The sequence below is a fragment of the Portunus trituberculatus genome, chromosome 37, assembly GCF_017591435.1.
Source record: "Portunus trituberculatus isolate SZX2019 chromosome 37, ASM1759143v1, whole genome shotgun sequence".
Classification (NCBI taxonomy): domain Eukaryota; kingdom Metazoa; phylum Arthropoda; class Malacostraca; order Decapoda; family Portunidae; genus Portunus; species Portunus trituberculatus.
The window spans coordinates 10,793,163-10,819,662 of NC_059291.1; the positions used below are offsets into that span (position 1 = coordinate 10,793,163).

A 26,500-nucleotide genomic window follows, 5' to 3' on the forward strand; every position below is an offset into this window, starting at 1 on the left:
GCAGAAAGGAAGAACATGAAGAAAAGTGAAAAGTGGAAAAATGTAGAAAAGAAAAGGAAGGAGAGTAAAATGTAAGAAAAAAAGGAAAACGAAAGAAATCAAAGGAGAAAAAGAAAACATTACACATGAACATATACACATCTTTGTCCTCTCTCTCTCTCTCTCTCTCTCTCTCTCTCTCTCTCTCTCTCTCTCTCTCTCTCTCTCTCTCTCTCTCTCTAAATCCTCACCGTCCGTCAGAAAAAGTCACTCTTGTCACTCTGTTCTGTCTCGTCTTCCCTCTCGTGTCAGTTCACAAGTTCGGCCGAGCGTCACGTCACACTCCCCACGATTCCCACGCTCTGTGCCTCAGTACCTACCCGCCACGACAGTCACACGCCTTCCCCCCGTGAACGTCCAACACTTACTAACAGGTTACTATTAGTCAGGCGCCAGACCCTCCTCCCTTCCCTTTCCTCTCTTTCCCTCTCCTCTGGCTGACGGCACGTGCCATAAACACTCACACACACACACACACACACACACACACACACACACACACACACACACACACACACACACACATACACATTCAAACAGATGCTTGCCGTGCGCTAATGTCAACACACACACACACACACACACACACACACACACACACACACATCTACCTGAATTTCACTAGCCAAGATTGACTGACATACTACAAGCACTACTACATAAACACACACACACACACACACACACACACACACACACACACGGTCTTGTTTGCGTGCACGGCGATAAACGGTCTTCCAAAAACACTTAAAACTCTTAATAGCGTCAGATAATGATTATTTTGCCTTAGTTCGGGGCAGAGTCAACAAGATCTCTCTCTCTCTCTCTCTCTCTCTCTCTCTCTCTCTCTCTCTCTCTCTCTCTCTCTCTCTCTCTCTCTCTCTCTCTCTCTCTCTCTCTCTCTCTCTCTCTCTCTCTCTGCAGGTGTGGCGACTATTGTGTGTGGTGTGACCCGTTACAGAAGTACTGACGCGGAGGAGGAGGAGGAGGAGGAGGAGGAGGAGGAGGAGGAGGAGGAGGAGGAGGAGGAGGAGGAGGAGGAGGAGAAGGCGAGGTGATGCATGAAGGCAAGACGAGAAAATAAGAGGTTTAATTTTCCACATTGGTCCTTTTCCTCCGCCTCTTCCTTCCATTCTTCCATCTACTCCTCCTCCTCCTCCTCCTCCTCCTCCTCCTCCTCTTCCTCCTCCACCTCCTCTTTTGTTTATTAATTGTAGAATAAACAAAAGAGGAGGTGGAGTAATGATGTATATAAGAAATAGCATAAGTGCCATTGAAATCAATAAAGAAAACAGATCAGCCTACGAATCGGTATATGTCAAACTGAAAATAAATAAAAAACACATAATAGTCGCGACTATATACCGCCCTCCTAAAATGACGCCTGACAATGACGAAATATTATATAAAGAAATTGAAACAATACTGAAAACAAAACGTCCATTATATGTGGAGATTTTAACCTACCACACATTAACTGGAAAATTTTAACATCCGATAACGAGGGATCCAGATTACTCAACGTGGTGAGAAAGTTATACCTTTCTCAATTTGTAAGAGAACCCACACTAGACAATAATATCTTAGATATCATATTAGCCTCAGACGCTGATTTGATAAATACCTGTGAAGTGGGTGAAGTTTTAGCTAACAGCGATCATAAAATTATACGATGTAATATTAACTGCGAGGTAGACATAAAAGAAAACGCACTTTTAGTCCCAAACTATAAAAAGGTAACACGCTAAGACTTAAATTAGAATTACAAAGAATTAATTGGCAAACAGTCTTCGCAAACAAAGACATGGAGCAGATGTGTTCAGCCTTTACTAACATTCTCCTTGAAACAGAAAGTAAGTGGATTCCACAAGTTAGAAAACGAATAAATAGCACAAAAATCCCCAATGGATGACACACACTATAAAACACATCATCGCCAGGAAAAAGAGCTTATATGCTAAATATAAACGAACTAAATCGGATACCGATTACAGCAATTATATTACCACCAAAAGATGTTGCGAGAGAGAGATAGGAAGTCGAAGCGCAATCTCGAAATAAATATATCAAGGCAAGCAAAACAAATCCTAAAAGTTTTTCCAATACATTCGTAGTAAAAGACTGTCAAAGAAAAATTGGGCCGATAAAGATAATAATAACACACTTGTGAGTGACAGTAAAGTCATGGCAACAATCCTAAATAACTTTTTCACAGCGTGTTTATCACAGAAGACTTTTCGACCTTGCCAACCGCGATCAACATGTATAGAGGATCTGAAAATGAAAAGCTGATAATAGACGAAATTAGCGAAGACGATATAGCCAAACACCTGCGCAACCTTGACCCCAATAAGAGCACAGGGGCTGATAGATTATCAACGAGGCTATTAAGAGAATGTCAAGAACAGCTGGTGTTACCTCTTAAATTACTTTATAATAGATCGTTGCAGGAAAGAAAAGTACCAAGTCACTGGAAATGCGCTAATGTCACGCCAATATTCAAGAAGGGCAACAAAAGTGATGCTGGTAATTATAGGCCCATCAGTCTCACCTCGGTAGTTATAAAAATATTAGAAAAATAATTAGAGACAAAATGATTTCCTTTCTAGACAGCCACAAATTGATATTAGACTCACAACATGGTTTCAGGAACAACAGATCATGCCTAACGAATCTTCTAGAATTTTTCAACGATATTTTCTCTAATTATGATGACAGAGCTCCATCCGACATAATTTATCTTGACTTCAGGAAAGCTTTTGACACAGTCCCACACAAACGTCTCTTAATTAAACTGAAAGCCCACGGGATGGGAGAGCAGTTGTGTGGATGGATTGATAGTTGGCTAACTAATAGAAAGCAAAGAGTTGTTATTAACGGAGAAGCTTCCGACTGGCTTCAAGTTACGAGTGGTGTTCCCCAGGGTTCAGTTTTGGGTCCAATGCTCTTTTGATATACATAAATGATTTAGACTGCGGCATCGTATCAAAAATATCAAAATTCGCCGATGACACTAAACTAGGTAGCAAAGTACGCACAAGAGACGATTGTGATGCCATCCAGCGGGATTTAGACAACCTTAGTAGTTGGAGCGAAAAATGGCTATTAAATTTTAATGCAGATAAGTGCAAAGTAATGCATATCGGCCTAAACAATGTGAAAAATAATTACAAATTACATGGACGTAACTTAATTAAAGTCACTGAAGAAAAGGACCTGGGAGTACTCATAACAAATGACTTAAAATGTGCTGCACAGTGTTCGGCCGCTAGTCGTAAAGCTAACACTGTTTTAGGATTTATCGCACGTAATTTTGACTATAAAACACCTGAAGTCATAACGCGTCTCTATACATCATTAGTGAGACCACATTTGGAATATGCGGTTCAGTTCTGGTCTCCATGTTATCAAAAAGACATTAAATAAATTAGAGAGCGTTCAAAGACGAGCAACGAAACTAATCCCCGGAATACGTGGCCTGTCATATGAAGAACGTCTCAAAAGACTAGACATGTTCTCCCTCAGAGATCGTCGCATCCGAGGTGACCTCATTCAAACGTTTAAAATACTTAAAAATATAGATAAGATCGATTATGAAAATCTTTTTGAGCTTTCGCAATCAGTAACGAGAAATAACGGCTTGAAGCTTAAAGGACAGCGATTTAATACTGATTTGCGAAGAAACTTTTTTAACGTAAGAATAGTTGAACACTGGAACAAGCTGCCAGCGTCCGTCGTCCAAGTTAACACGGTAGCTACGTTCAAAAGTAAATTAGACAAGTTTTATAAAGAAAATGGTTTCCGATAATTTTTTTTTTTTTTTAGCGATAGTAGTAGTTACACTAGATACCTCTTTTCTTAGCGATAGTAGTAGTTCCATTAGTACTCTCTTTTTCCCATCTTTCCTGTGTAAATTTCCCCGATTGTCCTTCTCAACAGTCGGGGTGTATTTTTCGTCTTATTTCCTGCCGGGTGACGCCGGAGGGATTGGTGGGTGGGGAGGAGCTTCATCTGTTCTATCCTTACCTCCTACTAAGTATGTAGCTTCTGTACGTGTAGTTTAGTAAACGAGTGACCTCGTTATAGGTCGCAAGGCCTCCTGTCACTCGTCTTTCCTATGTATTCCTATGTATTCCTCGTAACACCCAGACAAGCCACAGACATCACGGAGACATAAAAGAAGAGTTATCGTATTGAATTCTTCCAGACATTCAAAACTTTCTTCTGTTCTCTCATAACTTGAAAGTGCTCGAGGCCTCTTCTGTGCTTCCTCTCTCTCTTACATCACGGACACAAGTGGGAGAGATTAGTCTTTCAAGTGGGGTTATTTTTAGTGGAATGTGGAGAAATTGTGTATATCATCTAATATTATACGCGTCTGTGGAGTCTAGTGGGCAATAAAATGTAAAAAAAAAAAAAAAATTGGATAAGTGAGGGTAGGGAAAGAAGGAAAAAAAACTGTTTGATGATGGAGTGATTTTGTCAAATTTCATTACTTTCTCACGTGTCTTCTGCATGTAAAACTGTCGCCATTACTTGTGTTGGAGAGAGAGAGAGAGAGAGAGAGAGAGAGAGAGAGAGAGAGAATTCCACATTTATTCTTTTGCACTATTATTACCGCTACTACTACTCTTACTACTACTACTACTACTACTACTACTACTACTACTACTACTACTACTAATAATAATAATAATAATAATAATAATAATAATAATAATAATAATAATAATCCTACCACTACTACTACCACTACTACTACTACTATGTATACTATCACTACTACTACTACTACTACTACTACTACACCACTACCACCACTAACACCATCACCACCACCATCACCACCACCACCACAACCGCAAACACTCACTTCTCCCGGAGCTTCCTGGCCTTGGTGCCGCCCATGGTCTCCCCGGGGTCCAGATCGGCCAGCAGCAGCGCCCGCTCCACGGCATAGCCCTGCCGGCGCGCCTCCACCATCTGGCGCTCCTTCATGAGGGAGTGGGGCAGCAGGCGGGCGGGCTCCTTCACCAGACCCAGCAGGAACTCATACTTGTGTCGCCAACTCTTGACCTGAGGGGAGAGAAATGTTCGTGAGTGAAGGAACAAGGATGAAGGCCAAGCGAGGGAGGGAGAGAAAGATGAGAGAAGTAGGGAGCAAGGAAAAGAGAGGAGTGAGGGAGCGAGAGAACGAGGGAGAAAGAGAGGGAGGGAGTGAGAAGAGGAGAGAGGAGTGAAGGGAGTCAGAGAGCGAGAGAAAAGAATGAGAAAGTGAGAGCGAGGAAATAAGAGAAGGAGAGAGAGAGAGAGAGAGAGAGAGAGAGAGAGAGAGAGAGAGAGAGAGAGAGAGAGAGAGAGAGAGAGAGAGAGAGAGAGAGAGAGAGAGAGAGAGAGAGAGAGAGAGAGAGAGAGAGAGAGAGAGAGGAGAAAGAAGAGTAAAGGAGTGAGAAAGCCAAGAAGAAAGAGGAGTGGGGGAGTGAGAGAGCAAAGAATCTAAACTAAGAATAAAAAAGACACACCATACAAGATATAACGAGTGTTCAGACGTTGTATAAGGCGACAGAGATTCCTAAACATGAGACACCAGGGAACATACAAGCGACAACCAAAAGTGAGACGTAGTATGAGGTGACACAGATCCCTAACAAGACATGGCCATGAGTGCAGTAGAGAGATCTGAAAACTCTAATGACGTGAATAGAGAGAAATGTAGGAGTCGCCCCAGGAAATGCCGTTTTTCTCTTATTTCGAGGCCAACGTGAGCGCTCTCTGCTGCCGGCAACAAGGGTGACTATGGTAGAATAACATTACCAGCAACACGGGCAAGAATTAGAAAAGTAGAGGGAATTGTTGAGAAAGGTGAAATGTGATGAGGACAGAAAAAAAAAGACAATTGTTATATAAAAAGAAGGTAAGAGGATTTATTGGAAAAGAAATGGGAAGAAAGGAATGAGGAAGAATATATAGAACTGGGATTGATTGACAGGAATAAAAAAAAAAAAAAAAAAAACAGCAAAACAAAACATGAATTATTTGAAAATTGAGATGAAGAGGAGCTAAAAAAAAAAAATACAGAAAAGTCTCTTCTGCGGAAATGAAAGCACGCACTAAAGAAAAAAAAAGAAAATGAGAGAAAATCACAAGGAAAAATGGAAAATCACCGTACAAATGCAACAAAAATAAGGAAAAGAGAAGGGAAGTAGAAATGAAAGCCGCTCCTCTGCTCCATGAAAGCTTATGTCACTCCCTGGCTGTCACTCTTACCGCAACAATGTAAACAGCTTCCCCTCAGGAAAGCCTGCCAGCTTCGTGGAAAACCTCAAGGGAAGGCCTTGCAGGACTGCAACTGAATCACACACACACACACACACACCACCTGATTTCTAGCGCTTCTTCCTTATAAGTTTCTAACATGTACGTACATCAATACACGATCGGAAAGTCTCTCTCTCTCTCTCTCTCTCTCTCTCTCTCTCTCTCTCTCTCTCTCTCTCTCTCTCTCTCTCTCTCTCTCTCTCTCTCAACAAAGCTTGTCAAACATAATTTGTGAGACACCAAATGCCAAAAGGAGAGAGAGAGAGAGAGAGAGAGAGAGAGAGAGAGAGAGAGAGAGAGAGAGAGAGAGAGAGAGAGAGAGAGAGAAATATGTCAGACTTCTCAAACATATGTACGACTGCAGAGAAATGGAGCAGAAACAAGAGAGAGAGAGAGAGAGAGAGAGAGAGAGAGAGAGAGAGAGAGAGAGAGAGAGAGAGAGAGAACAGGAACAAGATGAAAGTTTCCTTGAGGAGTACAACGCTCGCTGGGTGCTCGGAATTTCCCTGGAATCTCTAACGAGGCCAGTGTAACTGTCTGTATCCCGGCCTGCAATGAGAGAGAACACACACACACACACACACACACACACACACACACACACACAACTGCAGCAGATAAACAGTGACACACACACACACGGTCCTGTTTTGGCATTTTACTATACAATCAAGGGTGCAAATGTTTAGGAGTCTGTAATCTAATGAACAACCTCTCTCTCTCTCTCTCTCTCTCTCTCTCTCTCTCTCTCTGATACGTACGCAAGATAGATAATTAGGTAGGTAGATAGATAATTCATAAACGATAAGAGGTAAACAAAAAAGAAAAACGAGAAAAGTAGAAATTCCCATGATACGGCAGCAACAGCAACAACAACAACAACAACAACAACAACAACAACAACAACAACAACAACAACAACAACAACAACAACAACAACAACAACAACAACAACAACAACAACAACAACAACAACACTGCCTCGTAACATCCTCGGCATATACAGGAGTCACCCTCATAAAAGCTTCCCCTCCATCGTTTTCTCTTTCGCTCCTCCACAAGAGTTGAAGTGGAAATGTCTCGCAGGTACAACTATACTATTTACAATAAGAGTATCTGGTTCTATTATTATAGTTATTGATGTCTATTTGCCAACTAATATTTTACAATTTCGTCTATAGTTTATTATCAGTCAAAATACCTTAAAAATAGTGTAAAATTAAATATTTGGATGGACAGGTTAATTTTGTTTTTCTAATAGGAAAAATTGTTATTAGATATCATTATTTTTTTATTATCAAATATGACAAACCTGAAAGAGGTTTTTGGAATATAGGAACTAAGATAAGTTTGAAAAATTATAGCGCTAAGTACTAGAGTCTTTCTTATAGAGGCTGAAATAAATTGGTGTGTATAATTTTGTAGGCAATTATGAAAAAAAAGTAAGTTATCAATAGAGAGTCGACCATCAATTATTTAATTATTAGGTACGTGTGGTCTTTACTTGCATGCCTCAATCAGTGGTTCCCAACCTGTGGTTCGCTTACCATTAGTGGTGCGCGAAGGCATTCCAGGTGGTATATGGGCACTCTTTGGATCATATGCGATTTCTAATTAAATCAAATTAATTCATTTCTAAGAAAAAACGTTAATTATTGCCTTACACAAAATAATCTGCCATCGATCAGCTGGTGGAAAAGAAACAGAAGCATCTCTCGCATTAAATTGAGTTGTGTTCCTTGTTAGTTCATTTCTACGGGACCTCCAAGTGGTACGCTCGTTCAGGATAAGTTTGGGAACCACTGCGGCTTAGATAAACAAATCCTCGTTATTTTCAAAGGCTCATATTTAAGCATATTTACGTTTTAGTGGAAGGAATACAAATTTTACAGTAATCTGGGGTCAAATTTTCCTTCATTAAAGCAACATAAAGACTGGCTTATGTCCTTGCCTTATAGTCACGGCCAGCTAAACAGATTCTTATCGACGCAGGAAAATAATGTCGAGATTAGGTGAAATTTTTGGATAAGGATGATAGGTGGAAATAAATACAGAGGTAGGGGAGTGTAGGCCAAACGACCTCGTGTAACTTCCTTTATTCCCGTAGCCATCAATGCAGCGGAATTCATAGAGGACAATGGAAGGATGGCTGTTATGTGTAAATGTTCTGCTTTAATAGAGAGTAAATGAAAAATTGTAAACGATATACTAAACAACATTAAACAAAAGAAACAGAGAAAGCGTCACAAATACCAGAAATAAATTAAATAAACACGTCAGAAATAAATGAAATGAATAAATCAAACGTTGGGTGCTCATCTGTTATCTGTGCCACATGTTGGTCATTGTAATGCAAGAAATGTAAATGACTGAAATGAAACAACAAAAAAAGATGAATAGAATAATAAAAACACTTTAGGATCTCCAAGCAGAGGATAACTACACATACAACAAATAGATGAAATAATATAAAGGATAATCAGAAATAAGACACACACACACACACACACACACACACACACACACACACACACACACACACACCAAATAAAATACAAGAAAAAAAAAAAAAAACATTCCCTTCTTGATCAAAACACTCACGAACAAATAAAGCAAAGGATAAGAAACATCAAACATCAAATAGATACAACAAAGTAAAAACATACAAAGAACTCCGCAATAAAACACAACAGACATACAAACTCCAAGTAAAATATAAACAAAACTAAGCCATTCCCTTCTCGATCTCATTTGGTGCGTCAGTGTTCGAGGCAAGCAAGAGTGAGGGTGAGGGTTCGGATCGCCCTAATGGTTACTCATGCCCTCAGCTCCTGTGCATTGAATAACCACAGTCAGTCAGCCAGTTGTCAGTCAGTCAGTCGAACGGAGGAGTCATACAAGAATTGGACTAATCTACCTGTGTGTGTGTGTGTGTGTGTGTGTGTGTGTGTGTGTGTGTGTGTGTGTGTGTGTGTGTGTGTGTCTTGAAGGATACACACGCCACACCCTAAACCCAACCTTGAGTCAACTATATAGATGTCCCATGACCACGAATGCCTCTCTCTCTCTCTCTCTCTCTCTCTCTCTCTCTCTCTCTCTCTCTCTCTCTCTCTCTCTCTCTCTCTCTCTCTCTCGAAAACTTACAAAATTACGCTATTTCTAAGTTCTGTCCATCGAAGTGATAGTGATAGTAGTAGTAGTAGTAGTAGTAGTAGTAGTAGTAGTAGTGATGGTAAATAGTAGTAGTAGTAGTAGTAGTAGTAGTAGTAGTAGTAGTAGTAGTAGTAGTAGTAGTAGTAGTAGTAGTAGTAGTAGTAGTAGTAGTAGTAGTAGAGGTTGTTGTTCTTATTTGCTTTACCATGTTTTTTCTCCTTCCCTCCTACTCCACCCTTCCCTTCCTGCTTTCACTGTTTCCTTCACGTATAAATTTATCATTCCTCACCTCATTATTTCTTATTTCACCCAATATTAACTCTCTCTCTCTCTCTCTCTCTCTCTCTCTCTCTCTCTCTCTCTCTCTCTCTCTCTCTCTCTCTCTCTCTCTCTCTCTCTCTTTTCTTCCCCCGCCTTTTACCTCTCCTGTTTCACCTCTATGTCACCTCTCCCCCCTTTCCTTCACCCCTATGTACGCCCCTTCCCCTTCTCGACCCTACAGTCACCCCTCTAAATCTTCCATTCCCGCCCTTCTTCCCTTCCAACCGTTCTAATTGCATTTCAACTAATCTTTTATCTTTAAGCTCTTTTTTTTTTTTCTATTCTTTCTCGTCCTTATTTTATGGCCCATTTAAGTTTATTATACTATTTTATTTCTTTCCTTATTCATTTACGTATTTTTTCTTTCCCTTTAGTCTTTATCTGTCATCTATTTTCTTTATTCCCTTCCCTTTCATTATCTTTCTTCTTACAATCATATTTCCTTTTCTTTTTTTCCCTTTAGCCTTATTTTTTTCTTCCCTCCTCTTCTTATCAGCTTCGTCACGGTTGCGAAGTCTGCTACTGTTTGTGTTTGTCTGTCTGTGTGTTTCTTTGTTTCTAATAATAATGTTCCTGTTGTGTTATTCTTTCCCACATTGTCTATTCCTTCCGTTCACTCTTCTATTTTCCCATTCTCCATCGTATAATCTCCTTTTTCCCATTTTGTTTCCAGTTTCCCTCCTACACCCTCTTTATATCTATCTTCTCTGTTTTCTCCTATCTCCCATTCTCCTTTTTTTTCCCTCCTACACTTTCCTATATCTTCTTCTTGCTCTTTCCTTACACCCTTCTTATGTCTGTTTCATCCTCTGTCTCTGTTCCCTACGCCCTTTTCTCTCTCCTATTTTCTTCCTACGCGTCCTTACCCACCTCTCTCTTTCTGCCTCCTTGGTCACCTCACCATAACTGAGTGTGTTCCACCTGCTAACCTCACCTGCCTCCCTCACCTCCATGTCCTTCCTGCTCACCTGTAAATGTGTACGTACGTATAGAACTATCCTAGAACTCTCTCTCTCTCTCTCTCTCTCTCTCTCTCTCTCTCTCTCTCTTAATCACGAAACTCTATTTTTTCACTCCTTTCTCATTGTAATTACTCGTTCCCATTATTCTATCCCTCTTCTTTCATGCCTCCCCTTCATTCAACCGTTACCTCTCCTCCTCCTCCTCCTCCTCCCTCTTGATTTTATCTTCCTTTTATCTCTACCCCTGCCCTTCCCCTCTCCTACCTCATCACCTCCTCTCCTTTATTTTCCTTCAACTGTTCTCCTTTTCTTTCTCCCACTACTTGTTCTGTCTCCTTACCTTCTTTTCTTTCCTCTCCTTGTTTTCTTTTCGTTACTTCCCTTCTATTCGTCCTAATTATTCTCCTTTCCTTCCTACCTCCTTCTCACGTCTGAGTTTCTTTTTCTTTTCTTTTTCTTACCTCCCTTCCGTTCTCCCTACGTGTTCTCTCCCCTCTACTTGCCCTCCTACCGTTCCTTTCCTTATTCTCCTCCCCTATACGTAAGCTAACCCTCCCTCTTCTCTCCTATCAGTGCTCCTCCCCTTCCATCCCTTCCCTGTATCTCTTATGACTCAGAGAACTTCCCACAGACACCTGGCAGACGCACACATCTAAGCAGTCTCTTAAAACTCTCTAGGAAGACACTGGAGAGAGTCTTAATACTCTCTTTGTAGACGGCTGACAGATAGACACACCTGGCGGGGCTCTTAAAACTTTTGTGAACCTTTGAAGTTTCATGGTGTCTCGTATTAACGTAAAGAAGTGAAGTGTATTTTCTCTCTCTCTCTCTCTCTCTCTCTCTCTCTCTCTCTCTCTCTCTCTCTCTCTCTCTTTTTTTATACAGGTAACATTAAATTACTAATTCAGTTTGATTTGTTTCTTTTTTCGTTTTTCTATTAAGTTTTCGTTAATTCAAATCGGCTGAACTCTTCATTAACTGCTATGACTTCTTGTTTTAAGGTAAAGGAATAGTTTTTTTTTTCTTTATTATTTCGATACACAGCTAAGAGTAAACAAGTAGTGTAAATCAAGTGCCACATTTTCGTCTATCATTTTACTGAGCGCTATGACTTCTCGTGTGAATGTTAAGAAATAGTGTAATTACAATTTTTACAGTGTTTGTTACTTCAACTACTAAACCCTTTCATGAACTGCCATATCTAATTTATATTTCTAAACACCTAAGAATAAACTATTAATTCAGTTCATTTAATAACTTCTCTATATTTCTCGCTAAACAAAAACCATCTAGACACCCAAAGGAAGCCGCAATCTTCACACGCCTGTTAGCTATCGAAGGCAACGCAAGAAACAGGTGATACGGTTAAGAATTACGAGGTTTGCTTTCTTCTTATCATTTTTTTCCCTCTGCCTTTTTTTGTCGCCTTCTTTGTGTGTTAGTTATCATCGAGTCACCTGGAGAAGTGGAAGAGTCTATTATTATAAGTCTTTGTTACATCTGGGTGTTTTCTCTTCTGCTTTCTTTCCGTTTTGATGATGATGATGATGATGATGTGGCATTAAATCTGTTGTCTGTGTTTCTCTCTCTCTCTCTCTCTCTCTCTCTCTCTCTCTCTCTCTCTCTCTCTCTCTCTCTCTCTCTCTCTCTCTCTCTCTCCTTTCTTTTCCCTTAATTCATCGTTTCTTTTCATTTCTCTTTCTGTTTTCATTGTCTCAGTATCTATTTCTCTCTTTTTGTTGTCTCTCTCTCTCTCTCTTTCCCTTTTTTTTCTTTAATGTCTGATTGTCTTCTCTACCTAATTCGTTTTTTTTTTCTTATTTATTTTGTATTAGTTTTCATTCATTCTCTACACTTATCCATCATTTGTATTCATTTTTTTTTTTTTTTGCTTTCATCATTTTCTTCAATTCTTTTATTTTATACTTTCCAATCAAATTCCTTAGTTCCTGGGAAGAGAAACAAACGGAAACAGACACAGAGAGATTGGTAAAAAGAGAAGCGTGTGATTTATACTGGCATTAGTTTCATTTGGAGGGTCATTTGATCTCGTTCAGTCACCCTTCCGTATTAGTAATCGGCTATTTTGCTTATGTAATATTTTGGTGGAGTAGGTATTCACTTCATGGTAATTCGATCTGATTGAAATTAGTCTTCCGTGTTGTGTCTTTATTTTTAGGTTGATATATTTCTGAACTTTATATTTGTTTTATCTATCTATCTGATTTATTTGTCTATCCATCTATGTGTCTCTTTATCTATCTGTCTATTCGATTCATTTATCTTCACGCAGTAGGATTATCACAAGAAACGTGTTGGAAGGAATGATAAGATGAAATAAAAAAAAAAAAATGCAGTGACTCAGTTCAGGAGGGCCTTTAGAAAGTGGGAAAAAAGCACCGTGATAACTTCCAATTCCATCCAACACTCAGCTTCGTCTTACCCATGTCTATTACACCCTCCCTTATATGTTCCTGTGTTTCTTTCCTCTATTTCTCACACACACACACACACACACACACACGAAAACTTCACAACAGGAAGCTTCAGAAAAAATCACAAAGTATTATTGAATCTTAAAAGTTTGAAAAAGGCAAGAAATTTTACTTACCTCTGTGTGTGTGTGTGTGTGTGTGTGTGTGTGTGTGTGTGTGTGTGTGTGTGTGCCCGCGGTCTACCTACCTATCTATCTATATCCTCTACTAATCTAACCACCTATCTATCTAACTATCTACTTATCTACCAATCTACCTACATATCTACCTACCTATCTATCTACCTATCTCTTCATCTGTCTATCTGTCTCCTTTCTTCGACGCTCGAGTGGGTGTCACGCGGCCGCACATTAGCGCTTCCCGTCCCAAGGTTGAGTGCCGCTGTCGCCTCGATAACCACACGCTAAATTACATACATCACAGCCCCGCTCTTGTGTGACGCGCAGCACAGACGGAGAGGCGGAGTGAGACATGGAAAAAACGTGGTGTGTGAATCGAAAATACACACCCACGGAAGCAAGGACGTGATGTATATAGAGAAAGATAAATAATGCTAACGGACATACACATGCAAACACGAGTTAACGTATCTTTGCTATTGGAGAGAGAGAGAGAGAGAGAGAGAGAGAGAGAGAGAGAGAGAGAGAGAGAGAGAGAGAGAGAGAGAGAGAGAGAGAGAAATATGGAAGCTCACACAAGAAAAAAAAAAAAAAAATCGAGGTGCGTGAATAGGAAATCCATACAAGGAAGCAAGAACGTGATATGAATAATAAAAAAAAAAATAAAATAAAAACTAAACAAATAAATAACAGAGATATGAATAAAACGAATTTGAACTGAAGAAAGCAAGGAAAGGACCAAGAATCCGCCAGGCTTTCAGAACACGAGGCAATCCCAGCATGAGACTTCCCTACCTAGACTCACCTCCACCTGTTATCCTCATCCATACACTCCCCTATCTAGCCTCACCTCCACCTGTTTTCTTTATCCATACACTTATCTTAGTTTGTATAGTTAGCTTATCTTCTCTTAAAGTTTTAGTTAATATGGTCTTTGCTGCAGTGGAAAGAGAGAAAGAGAAAGAGAAAGAGAGAGAGAGAGAGAGAGAGAGAGAGAGAGAGAGAGAGAGAGAGAGAGAGAGACGAAATAAATTGAATAAATAGATAAACAAGTAAACAAAGGATACGTGAATAGAAAATACAAACACGTAGACAAAGACGCAATGTGAATGTAGAAAAATTAACAACACTGATCGACACACAAGGGTTAGTGTTAGTGTGTCTTTGCTGCTGCGAAAAGAGGAAGTGATATGAAGAAAAAAAAAGATAGAAAAAATAGAGCGTTGCGTGAATAAAATATGCAAACCCGGAAACAAGGACGTGATTTGAAAGATATGCATAAAATTAATAATGATAACATACATGCAACGAATTAATGTATCTTTGTTGCTGCAGAGAGAGAGAGAGAGAGAGAGAGAGAGAGAGAGAGAGAGAGAGAGAGAGAGAGAGAGAGAGAGAGACTAGCCCCCAGTAATAGATCTTCAATAACACAAAATTCACGGTTAAGTTAATCATGAGCATAACAACACAATAACACAATACAATAACAGAAGCCACAAGGAGCCATCAAGTCTACACGTGGCAATCCCTGTAGAACAAATACCGATCTACATATTTCCACCTTGCATTTCCATCCACAAATTCACAATAACACAAGAAAATCGGGGAAGCTAAAGAAAATAGTGACACACCCTTGGAAATCTCAGCAACTATATACAACGAGATCCTGTTTACAATATATCAGAAATCTTTGAAAACCCTTACCAACTACAACTAAATTCTCTTTACCATATATTATTAGGCGTGCACTCTCATGAAACCTTAGCAACTTCCATTACCTCCTAGCTATATATTTACAACGTAATATCAGAAACTCTCCAAAAACCCTGAATAACTACAACTTGATCCCGTTTACAATATATCAGAAACTCTTCGAAATCCTTAGTAACTATAAGCAGATCCTCTAAGCAATTCATTAGGTGCTTTTGAAAAACTTCAGCAACTTCCATTACATTCTACTTACAATATAACATCAGAAACTATTGAAAAACCTTAGCAACTTTTACAGCTAGATCTTGCGCACAACATACCAGAAACTCTTGGAAAACCCTGGTAGCTTTCATCAAATCCTGTTAAAAGTCAAGATTAGAAACCGAAACCCTTAAGAACACGAACCCAGGAGGATTACAGGAAGGAAGGGACACGGACCGCTGATCCTGAGGCCAAGAAGCCCACAGTCGCCCATAGCTGGCATTATTTTCCGAGCAGGCGGCGGGACTGATTTGTGGGAGGAGCCAAAGAGAATTCAATTAAACCTCCTTAGAAGGGAACGAAAAGTGTACTGCCTTTGTCTTCCGGAACGTGATAAAGGCGGTGCTTAAAACGTGACGGCGAAGCTTAGAAGAGAAAGGTGAAGGTCAGAATGTAGATCAAACCTAGAGTAACCGTAGAACGTGATGTGAACATGACTGTGAAGCGTAAGATTTAAAGATGAAACTAAGAACGTCATATAAACGTGATAACAAAGCTTAAAGCGTGAAATTAAAGCTAAGCACACGACTAAACTTGAAATTAACCTTGCAACTAGACAGTAAAGGCTAAAACGTGATTCAGATTAAGTTTAGAACGTAAATTTGAAGCTGAGAATGTAACGGTAAGGCTTCAAGCATAACTTAAACATGACGAAGGCAAAACCTAAAGAGATATATATATACACCGATGACAATAAGGAAAGACGACAAAGAAAACAAGCCAAACAGGAAGTCAGCACTGAGGCTCCTTTCCTTATTTTTTTACCTCCTTTTCTTTCTTTTTTGTAAGGACAATGGGAGGGATGTGAGGCAGCGATAAATTGGTGTGTGAGTCACGTCACGTCCACGAGCGAGCCGCGCGTGGCACCACAGCTCGTGACGGAGGTAGAGGGGATAAAAATAAAAATAATACGTTGATTGGAGATGTAAAAATAAATGTTCGCATGAAAATTGGGATGTAGATTAGAGATGTGAGGGGAAGTCAGTGTGTGTTAGAAATGGAAAGAATCTAACAAAGCAGGACTAGCGGATAAGGATGGAAAAAAAAAAATGTGTGTTGGAAGTAAATCAATAATAAGAAGAGAAGGAAAGTGTGATGTTGAGAATTGATGAAAGTAAGTAAATGTGTTAGGAATGAAGTAATACGTAAAAAGAAGGAAAATAAATTGAAATGTGTTAGAAAAAAATAGATACATGAATAACAAAACAAGATGAGAACACTACGATGATGATTAGTGAAGGATATGTTTGTTAAAGAATGAAGGAAAAGAAGGAAATAATGATGTTACTGTGTTGGTGATTAGAGAAGGAAAAGTGAGCTAAAAATAGAGAAGTCAAAACAAAACAAGGAGAACCCAAAGAGAGCTAGAACTTAAACAATCAATCAAAACAAAGAGAAATCGGTGAACTGAATAACGTGAGGAAAAAGTGAAAAGGAAAATCTTAACAGAAGAAATCTAATCACAAAACAAACAAACTAGTACGAAACAAACACACACACACACACAAACACATTCACCAAATCAAGAAGAGAAAGGAAGAAAAATGAGAGGCAAAAAGCTTAGCGGAAGGCAGAAATTAACAGAGGAGAAAAAGAGCATGACAAAAATGAACACAAACTAGTTGAGCGAAGGTGAACACGAGCGATCATGATTGAGGTTCGTTTTGCAAGGTTAATGGCCAACAGTAACCTGCCCAGAGAGAGAGAGAGAGAGAGAGAGAGAGTTAATGAGCCGCAAATTCTACGACTCTAAGCTACTTTTATTTATTTTCTTTGTGTGTGTGTGTGTGTGTGTGTGTGTGTGTGTGTGTGTGTGTGTGTGTGTGTGTGTGTGTGTGTGTGTGTGTGTGTGTGTGTGTGTGTGTAAACGTACCCCTTTCAGCAAATATCCCATTGTCTCTCTCTCTCTCTCTCTCTCTCTCTCTCTCTCTCTCTCTCTCTCAATCATTAAGACTAAATTCATCCTCATCAAAAGCTGCTGAATACGTGTCCCGAGAGAGAGAGAGAGAGAGAGAGAGAGAGAGAGAGAGAGAGAGAGAGAGAGAGAGAGAGAGAGAGAGAGAGAGAGAATTAGGGCAGAGAATAATATCAGGAATTGGAGGAAAAGGAGGAGGAGAGGTAAGGAAATATGTGATAATACAAAGAGGAAGGAAGAAAGTAAGGAACGAAAGAAGGAAGGAAGGAAGGAAGGAAGGAAGGAAGAAGAAAGGAAGGAAGGAAGAAGAAGGGAGGGAAGGAGAGGCAGACAAGTGATAATGACTGAGAGAGAGAAGGAAGGAAGGGAGGGAGAAGTGGTAATGAGAGGAGAGAAGGAGCAGAGGAGGGAAAGGGAAGAACAAAGAGAGAGAGAGAGAGAGAGAGAGAGAGAGAGAGAGAGAGAGAGAGAGAGAGAGAGAGAGAGAGAGACAGTAATTACAAAATGACAGAAAGATCTTCACTACACTCCCTCTATAGAATCCCTGACCTAATTTCCCCTTTTCCCTCCTATCTTCCCCTTCCTTATTTCCCTCCTCTCCCTCCTCTATTCCCACCGAGAGACTTCAAACTAACAAAAAACTTCCAAATCGTATCTTATTTAAGTTCTTTTTTTTCTTAATAACCTCTTATTTTCACATTTATAAGCTAGATTTTTCCTCCCCTACCTCCTCCTCCTTCTCCTCCTCCTTCTCCATTCTTCCCTCTGATCTCTCCTCCTCCACTCCTTTCCTTTTTTTATCATCTTCCCTCCATTCATTATGTCTCCCTTGAATACCTACTTCTCTTTCTTCATCCTCTTCTTCTCTCCTCTTCCCTCCTTCTATTCTCATTCTTTTCCTCCATATTTCCCTCTGTTTCTCCTTCCTCCTCCTCACCTTCTTTCATCTTCCTCCCTTCCATTATAATTCCTTACCTCAATATCTCCTTCTATCCTTCCTTCTTTCATCCTCTGTCCTTTCCTTCCCTCCTCCCCTCCTTCCCTCCTTCCCTACATATCTCCTTTCTTTCCTTGAACTTATAGATTAGAGATACAGTTTAAAATAACACGACCTTGTTAAGATATTTAGTTTCATGTATTATTTGTGAGTGAGCGAGAGAGCGAGTGGGCGAGTGAGCGAGCGAGTGAGGGAAGAAAGGAATAAGGAAACGAGTAAATACGGGAGTGAAATGAAAGCCAAAAAAAGTAAGGAAGAAAGGAATGATGGAAGAAATAAAGGTAGGAGTGAAGTTGGATGAGTGAAGGAATAAATGACGTGAATAAATTGATGTGCAAATTGATATAGAAGAAAAAATGGACTGTCTTGAGAGAGAGAGAGAGAGAGAGAGAGAGAGAGAGAGAGAGAGAGAGAGAGAGGAAACATTCGAGTAACAAACATAAATGGATGAATAGATGGATGGTTGGATGAGAGCGTCAGCAGGTGTGTGTGTGTGTGTGTGTGTGTGTGTGTGTGTGTGTGTGTGTGTGTGTGTGTGTGTGTGTGTGTGTGTGTGTTTGCGCGCCACATGAGCGGTCTGTTTCTCTGGCACAAACACAAGGAGTCATTGGCACTGTAGGAGGAGGAGGAGGAGGAGGAGGATTATGACAAGGACGAGGACAAAGAAAAAATGGAGGAAAATTGTACATAAAACTAAAGACGGAGAAGGAGGAGGAAGAGGAGCAGAGATGAAAGAGAGAGAGAGAGAGAGAGAGAGAGAGAGAGAGAGAGAGAGAGAGAGACGGGGGGGGAGGGGAGGAAAAAAAAATTAGAGGTGAGTGAAGAAAAGAAAGGATGAAGAGAGGAGGAGGAGGAGGAGGAGGAGGAGGAGGGAAAGACGTAGCAAAATCATCAGTCACCACCCTCACCACTGTAATCACCATCACCACCACCACCACCACCACCACAACAACAACAACAACAACAACAACAACAACAACAACTACAACGCATATAGACTGTTTGATCTTTAGAGGAGGAGGAGGAGGAAGAGGAGGAGAACTTTTTAACTGGTAGCGTGACCCAAAGTGACTTTCCCTTCACGCAGACGGAGGAGGAGGAGGAGGAGGAGGAGGAGGAGGAGGAGGAGGAAAAATAAGAGAAAGAGGAGGAGCAAAGATCGATGTATAATTGATCATCCATAGAGAGAGAGAGAGAGAGAGAGAGAGAGAGAGAGAGAGAGAGAGAGAGAGAGAGAGAGAGAGAGAGAATAATAACAAGTTACACATGAGCAATTACTTGTAACCTACTAACCAAGTCACATCTTCCTTCCATCCTTTATTCTCTCCTCCCTCTTTCTAATCTCCCATCTCTCCCTTCCTCCCTCCCTTCTTCCCTTACGCCCAACTCTCTTATCTCTCTTCCTCCATCTCTTATCTTCTCCCTCTCTCCCTCCTCCCTCCATCACTTCACTCCATCATCATTCCCAGAGAGAGAGAGAGAGAGAGAGAGAGAGAGAGAGAGAGAGGTAACGTTACGTCTCTCTCTCTCTCTCTCTCTCTCTCTCTCTCTCTCTCTCTCTCTCTCTCTCTCTCCACATGCAGTAACGGAGCACTGATTACTGGAAATGATGGGGATGTGGCTAAGTTGTAACCACAGCGTTGTAGTAGTAGTAGTAGTAGTAGTAGTAGTAGTAGTAGTAGTAGTAGTAGTAGTAGTAGTAGTAGTAGTAGTAGTAGTAGTAGTAGTAGTAGTAGGAGGAGGAGGAGGAGGAGGAGGAGGAGGAGGAGGAGGAGGAGGAGGAGGAGGAGGAGGTGTAGTAGTAGTAGTAGTAGTAGTAGAGGTCACTGTTATTACTGTTATATCATAGAAAAGAAACAGAAAAAATAAGAAAAGTATGCACTGTAATAGTAGTAGTAGTAGTAGTAGTAGTAGTAGTAGTAGTAGTAGTAGTAGTAGTAGTAGTAGTAGTAGTAGTAGTAGTAGTAGTGTAGTGGTGGTGGTTGTTGTTGCTGTTGTTGTTGTTGTTGTTGTTATAGTAGTAGTAATAATAGAAGCAGTAGAAGCAGCAACAGCAGCAGCAGCAGCAGCAACAACAACAACAACAACAACAACAACAACAACAACAACAACAACAACAACAACAACAACAACAACAACAACAACAACAACATAGGTAACAGTGACGCAGGAGCAGGCAGTATAATCCCGCAGTACCGGAAGTCAATAACACCTGGCCGGCAGTAATTAAACCCACAAAGAAACCAGATTCCATACTCCTGAATAATGAACAAAAAAACACACAGGTAAATTGTACGTTTAATAAGCAAGAAAACCAAACATTAGCCTCACGATTACACGCAAAACCCTAAACACTGTCACCAGAGAGAGACAGAGAGAGAGAGAGGTGAAGGTTGAAGCGAGGACGACGAAAATAAAGGCGAAGGACGAGGACGACATGGACATATTGGGAAGAGGAGGAGTAGGAGGGATATAGTAGCGTGCATCTCCCCCACACACCTGCCCAGTTCGCAGTAAAATACCCTGGATCGCCTGCTGACTTCACCTTGACCGCTCCTACTGTCCACAATGTTATCGGAATCACAGGAGTTGTTGTATTTCTGCTTATAACGTTAGTAATGGCAATGATACGTAATAGTCTTTATGGGAGTTGTAGTATTAGTAGTAGAAGTAGTAATAATAATAATAATAATAATAATAATAATAATAATAATAATAATAATAATAATAATAATAATAATAATAATAATAATAATAATAATAATAATGCCATCTCTGTTGGTTTTATATTTCATTTAGTGATGTTTTATGTGGTATTTTATGATGACGTTATATTTATAGTAGTAGTAGTAGTAGTAGTAGTAGTAGTAGTAGTAGTAGTAGTAGTAGTAGTAGTAGTAGTAGTAGTGAGAGCGAGTACCAGAAGAGAAAAGATGTTATTGTTCGTTTGTTTGTGTGTGTGTGTGTGTGTGTGTGTGTGTGTGTGTGTGTGTGTGTGTGTGTGTGTGTGTGTGTGTGTAATTAGTATACACACACGCGACAACCTGCGACGTAAATGTATGCACTCCGAAACAATGAAACAACAACACACTCATACGCACGCGCGCGCGCACACACACACACACACACACACACACACACACACACACACACACACACACACACACAAGGGTTCAAAGCTAAGTGTGGGACCATAATTCAGGAGTTTCTCAACACAGAACATACACACTTCCGCCACCACCACCACCACCACCACCAGCTGCAGTTATCATCACCACCATCACCACCACCAATGTCACAGCGACAACCATCACCATCACCATCATCAACGCTTGTATCAAAACTATTACATCAATACTTTCATCACCAACATCATTATCACTACCACCACCACCACCACCACCACCACCACCACAACACTTCCACGAATAAGATACAGAAACTGACCCCATTGATGGAAAGAGGGTCATGTTGTGTTCACTGCTGCTATGGTAGTGGAGGAGGAGGAGGAGGAGGAGGAGGAGGAAGAAGAAGAAGAAAAGAAGGAGGAGGAGGATGCAAGATAGAGGTAAGATAACAGTAAACAAAAAAGGGAAAAAAATGTGTCCGCTGAGAGAGAGAGAGAGAGAGAGAGAGAGAGAATATGAGGTGTCACCTACCCCGCAAGACAAGTCACGCCTCCTCTTTCCTCTCCTCCTCCTCCTCCCTCCTCCTCCCAGAACAGTTACTCTTCACTCATCATCCATCGTGCGGGAAGATCAGAACGGAGGGAATGTAAGAGAGAAGAGAGAAGAGGAATAGGAGGGATAATTTTGGGAATCAGAGTGGAGAAAGTTATTGGTGTGATGGTGGTAATAGTAGTAGTAGTAGTAGTAGTAGTTGTACTGGAGGAGGTGGTAATGATGGTAGTAGTAGTAGTAGTAGTAGTAGTAGTAGTAGTAGTTGTTGTTGTTGTTGTTTTATTGTTGCGTTGTTTTATATGGGAAGAGAGGGAGAGAAAGAGGAGTAGGAGGAGGTGGAGGAGGAGGAAGAGTGCGAAAGAGAGATGGAAAAGGAGGAGAAGATGGAAAAGGAGGAGATGGAAGACAAGGAAAACAATCACTCTAATACCGTTTCTAAATGAGCTAAATATAGTAGTTTCCTCCTCCCTTCCTTCCTCTTTCCCTTCACTCTCACTTCCTCATCCGGCTTCCTCTATTTCCCTCCCTCTGTCTGTCTGTCTGTCTTTCTCTCTGTCTTTCTGTCTCCGCTTCTGGACCACAATGACAACCTTACTGAAGGTGTAGCAACCACAGAGAGAGAACACACACACACACACACACACACACACACACACACACACACACACACACGTTCATTATCTCTGTTCTTGTTTTGCTGCAGTTATTATGAGAGAGAGAGAGAGAGAGAGAGAGAGAGAGAGAGAGTGTGTGTGTGTGTGTGTGTGTGTGTGTGTGTGTGTGTGTGTGTGTGTGTGTGTGTGTGTGTGTGTGTGTGTGTGTGTGTGAATGCCAGTAAAAAAATAATAGATAAATAAAAACAGCACGTGAGCAAGCGCCTGCGTTAGTGAGTCTATACATGCAAGCACGAGCTGTGTGTGTGTGTGTGTGTGTGGTGGCGTTGTCCAGTCCACCCTGCACACCACAACACTGCAGCTGCCGCGTCCGTCTGTCTGCCTTTCGGTGTCTGTGGCGGGGAACCAAGGGAAGGGAAGCGAAGGGAAAGAGAAGGGCGGGCGTGGAGCGTTCATTCAACCAAGGCAGCGACCACCACACCACTTATCATGCACCACGTGAACAGAACAGAACAGAATCAGAAAAGGAAAGATGGGGAGGGGGAAGTGGGGACAGAAGAAGAATAGATGGGTGATAAGAAGGGAGCTTCAGTAAGAGGGTAAAGTCACTGGGGCTTGACCCAGGCGCAAGATGGACTTTTGTGGTTACTGAGCGCTACGTCTATTATAGAAGTTCTTTATGGAAGAGATGGAAGAGATGGACGCGGCAAGGGAGGCCGGCACCAGACCAGGGGGAGCCAAGCAGAGCGCATTACTACCGAGCACGCAAGAGCAGAGGACCGCCAATGCCATGGACGAGGGCGACGCACCCACACGGAAGTGGCGGCCAAATCTTTTCGTCTTCAGTGCAAACAACAAACACCGTGAAGCAGGAAGAGTGAAGTACGTGATAGTAGGAGGGGAAAGGATGACACATAGAGAGGATGGGGTGAGAAGTACTTCCGTATAGCGGAGGGACCTACAGTTTTACGTGGGTTCCGAACCACGGATAGTAGTAGAATTGGTGATTTTGGGGTTGTAGGATATGTTTTAACTTTATTAGCGAGGTTGGTGAGGGGGGTTATGAATATTTTATTTGTGATTAAATGCATGTGATGAATGGATATTGGTGTTTGGTGGTGTCCGCCGGGAGTGGTCCGGTCCTGGAGTATCAGCCTGTTCTGGGGATATCAACCTGCTATGGATATAAGTAAAGGATTAAAAATGTCAATTGGATGGAGATGGTTTGTTTTGTGAGGGTGGATGACGTGACGGCGAGATGACCGAACAGTTCCGCGTCCTCTGTGGAGGTGATGAAAATGTTCCCGCGTTTTGTGCGTTCACAGTACCTTCCATCAGTACTGGCCCCTCCATAACAGACGCGGGGGGGTGCCGCTGCCGGAACGTCATGTAGACGGCCGGGGGGCCCCATTGCCGCGCCGTCAGAGGGAGGGGTGCGGTTGTTCTCGTCATTCGCCCAGCATTGGCCGCTCCCAACTACCTCTGTGGAGGTGATGAAAATGTTCCCGCATTTTGTGCGTTCACAGTACCTTCCATCAGTACTGGCCGCTCCGCAGTAACAGACACAGGGGGTGCCACTACCGGAACGTCATGCAGACGGCCGGGGGCCCCATGCCGTGCCGTCACTGGGAGGAGCGGTAATGCTGTCCCCGACCCTTGGAGGTGGTCCGGTGCCCCCTTAAAGCCTAGGCTGCGAGACGGAAAAATAATGCATAAAAACAAAAGATGAATACAAAGCCATAAGACAAAAATATGAAAACACCACTAGGCGTTGGCACGCGGGCCCACTCCGTAGGAAGGGGCATGTGATGGGGTGTGGGTGATGCCACTCTGACACCTGGAGTGGTACTGTTAGTAGTAAAGATAAGTGAGAGGAGAGTGTGAAAGGAAGTGAAAGGAGGATGGATGGAGAGAAAATAAAATAAGGTGAGATGAGAGATGATGAAAGAGGGGAAGAGGAGTCCGTTATCTGTAGATAGGATCAGGAGGTTCATCTGTGGGGTCAAGGAGGGTGGTGTGGGGTAGACGTCTGTGTGGTCGTGGAAGGTTTTTCAGGAAGTTGTATGTGTCTGTGTGTCTGTCTGGAAACGTGTTTAGTTGTTTGTTTATTCTGTTGTAGAGTGTGATGTTTAGTGGTAGGATGTTGGACTCCTCATGAAGAGATGAAGAGGTCCGGAAGTCGAACCACTTCGTTCCAAGTGCGAAACGAACTGCTCGGTTCTGGACCTTTTGTAGTTTTTGAAGATTGGAAGGGGCTGAGAGAGACAAGGCAAGAGGGCAGTATGTTATTAGAGGAAGAATAAAAGCTTTATAAAGGTGAAGTTTCAGCTTAGAAGTACTGTCGCGAAAACGTTCCAAGTTGCTCAGGGCCCCTGAGGCAGTGGCGACTTTTTTACTTATATGGGTATGAAATCTAAGGTGATTGTCGATGGTGAGGCCAAGGACAATGTTGACTTTGCTTATTGGGATGGGTACAGGGTTTGGAAAGTTTTATAAAGTGAAATTTGGCGGGGCTGTTTGGATTTGGTGTTAAAGTAGGTAACCTTAGATTTTTCTGGATGGGAGTGAATGCGCCATTCTAGCTCCCATAAGCTTGTGGTTGTTAACTCTTCTTGAATTTTGTCAGTAAGGCGATCTAACGTTCTGGCGCGCGCCAATTGTGTTACATCGTCTGCATATTGAATTGTTAAGGAATCATTGTGGGTGGGACGGGGTAGGTCGGCGGTATACATGTTGTAGAGGGTGGGAGAGAGGACGGAGCCTTGTGGGACTCCGGCCTGGGGGGAGAAATAAGCGGAGAAGACGCCCTGGTGTCTGATTCTAGTTTCTCGCTCGTCCAAGAAACTGCACAGGATTTTTGGGTTAGGGGGGGTAGATCAAAGTTATTGCAAATTTTGTATTTTAATCCTGTGAGCCAGACTGTATCGAAAGCTTTTTTCACGTCTTTTGTCACTAGTGCAGATTTATAATAGGGCGAGTTTCCATCTAAATACGTGATAATACTGTTAAGGGCGTCTTCGGTTGAAGCATTACTACGAAAGCCGAATTGCTGGGGACCCAGCAATTCGTTGCTTTCGAGGTATGATCTTAACCTTTGATTAATTAACCGCTCGAAAGATTTACCGAGTATTTCCAGCAAGCTTATGGGGCGATAATTTTCAGGGAGATGTAAATTTTTGCCGGGCTTCGGGATGAGTGTTATGTTAGAAATTTTGAATGGTTTTGGGAAGTACCCGGAGGAAAGGGAGGCGTTGAAAATTTTTGTGAGGCTGGTTATAATTTCTGGGGGAAGATTTTTTACCATTGGCCAGGTTATACCTGTTGGCCCGGGTGCCCGTTTTGGGGTGTGCCTGAGCATCTTGGAGACATCCTCCTCCTCAAAGGGTGTTGTGAGATAGGGTTTGGATCTAAGCGTGTTAGCTGTGGTGTGTTGTGAGGCAGCGTATTTTCTAAGTGTTGTTGTACGTGTGTTGTGATGTTGTTGATGTGTTCGACACTGGGCCCGTAGGCAGGGAGAGGGTGAGGATGGAAGATGTTTTGCCAGTGTGTTTTGAATGTGTCGGCTACCTGGGCTGGGTCAGAGATGTGCACTCCGTCCACTAGGAGATACTCGAATCTCTCCCGCTGGCATCCCCTCAGCCTGTGCACCATGTGCCAGAACTGAATGGGGTTTTGGCAGCGGGCTCCGCTGCCAAACGAGAATAGGTACTGCCTTGGTATGTCATTGACAGATTTGATTACGTAGTGTAGCTGTCTGGTACATATGCTAGAATTTCTTGTCATTTAAAACTGTTACTACTTGCTTTACAATTTTGGGTTTACATAAACATGTATAAACAAATGGTTTAATGTTATCTTTAAAATACTTCCAAAATTTTTGTAATTAATAAGAAAAACATACTGTTACTCTTATCAA

General features: G+C 41.6%; 1 protein-coding gene across 2 annotated transcripts in view; it reads right to left on the bottom strand.

Moving 5' to 3' along the window:
* The window catches only part of LOC123513910 (kinesin-like protein KIN-14I), an 84,667-nt gene that overhangs the window by 42,178 nt on the left and 15,989 nt on the right, over positions 1–26,500 (bottom strand). The window contains exon 2 of one of the 2 annotated variants that reach the window (XM_045271389.1): positions 4,913–5,115. In XM_045271389.1, coding sequence (XP_045127324.1) covers positions 4,913–5,037 — 125 coding nt within the window. In that variant the 5' untranslated portion in view covers positions 5,038–5,115. Of the gene's footprint in view, positions 1–230; positions 389–4,912; positions 5,116–26,500 lie in introns of those variants that run through there. The other variant, XM_045271392.1, reaches the window with a different exon arrangement.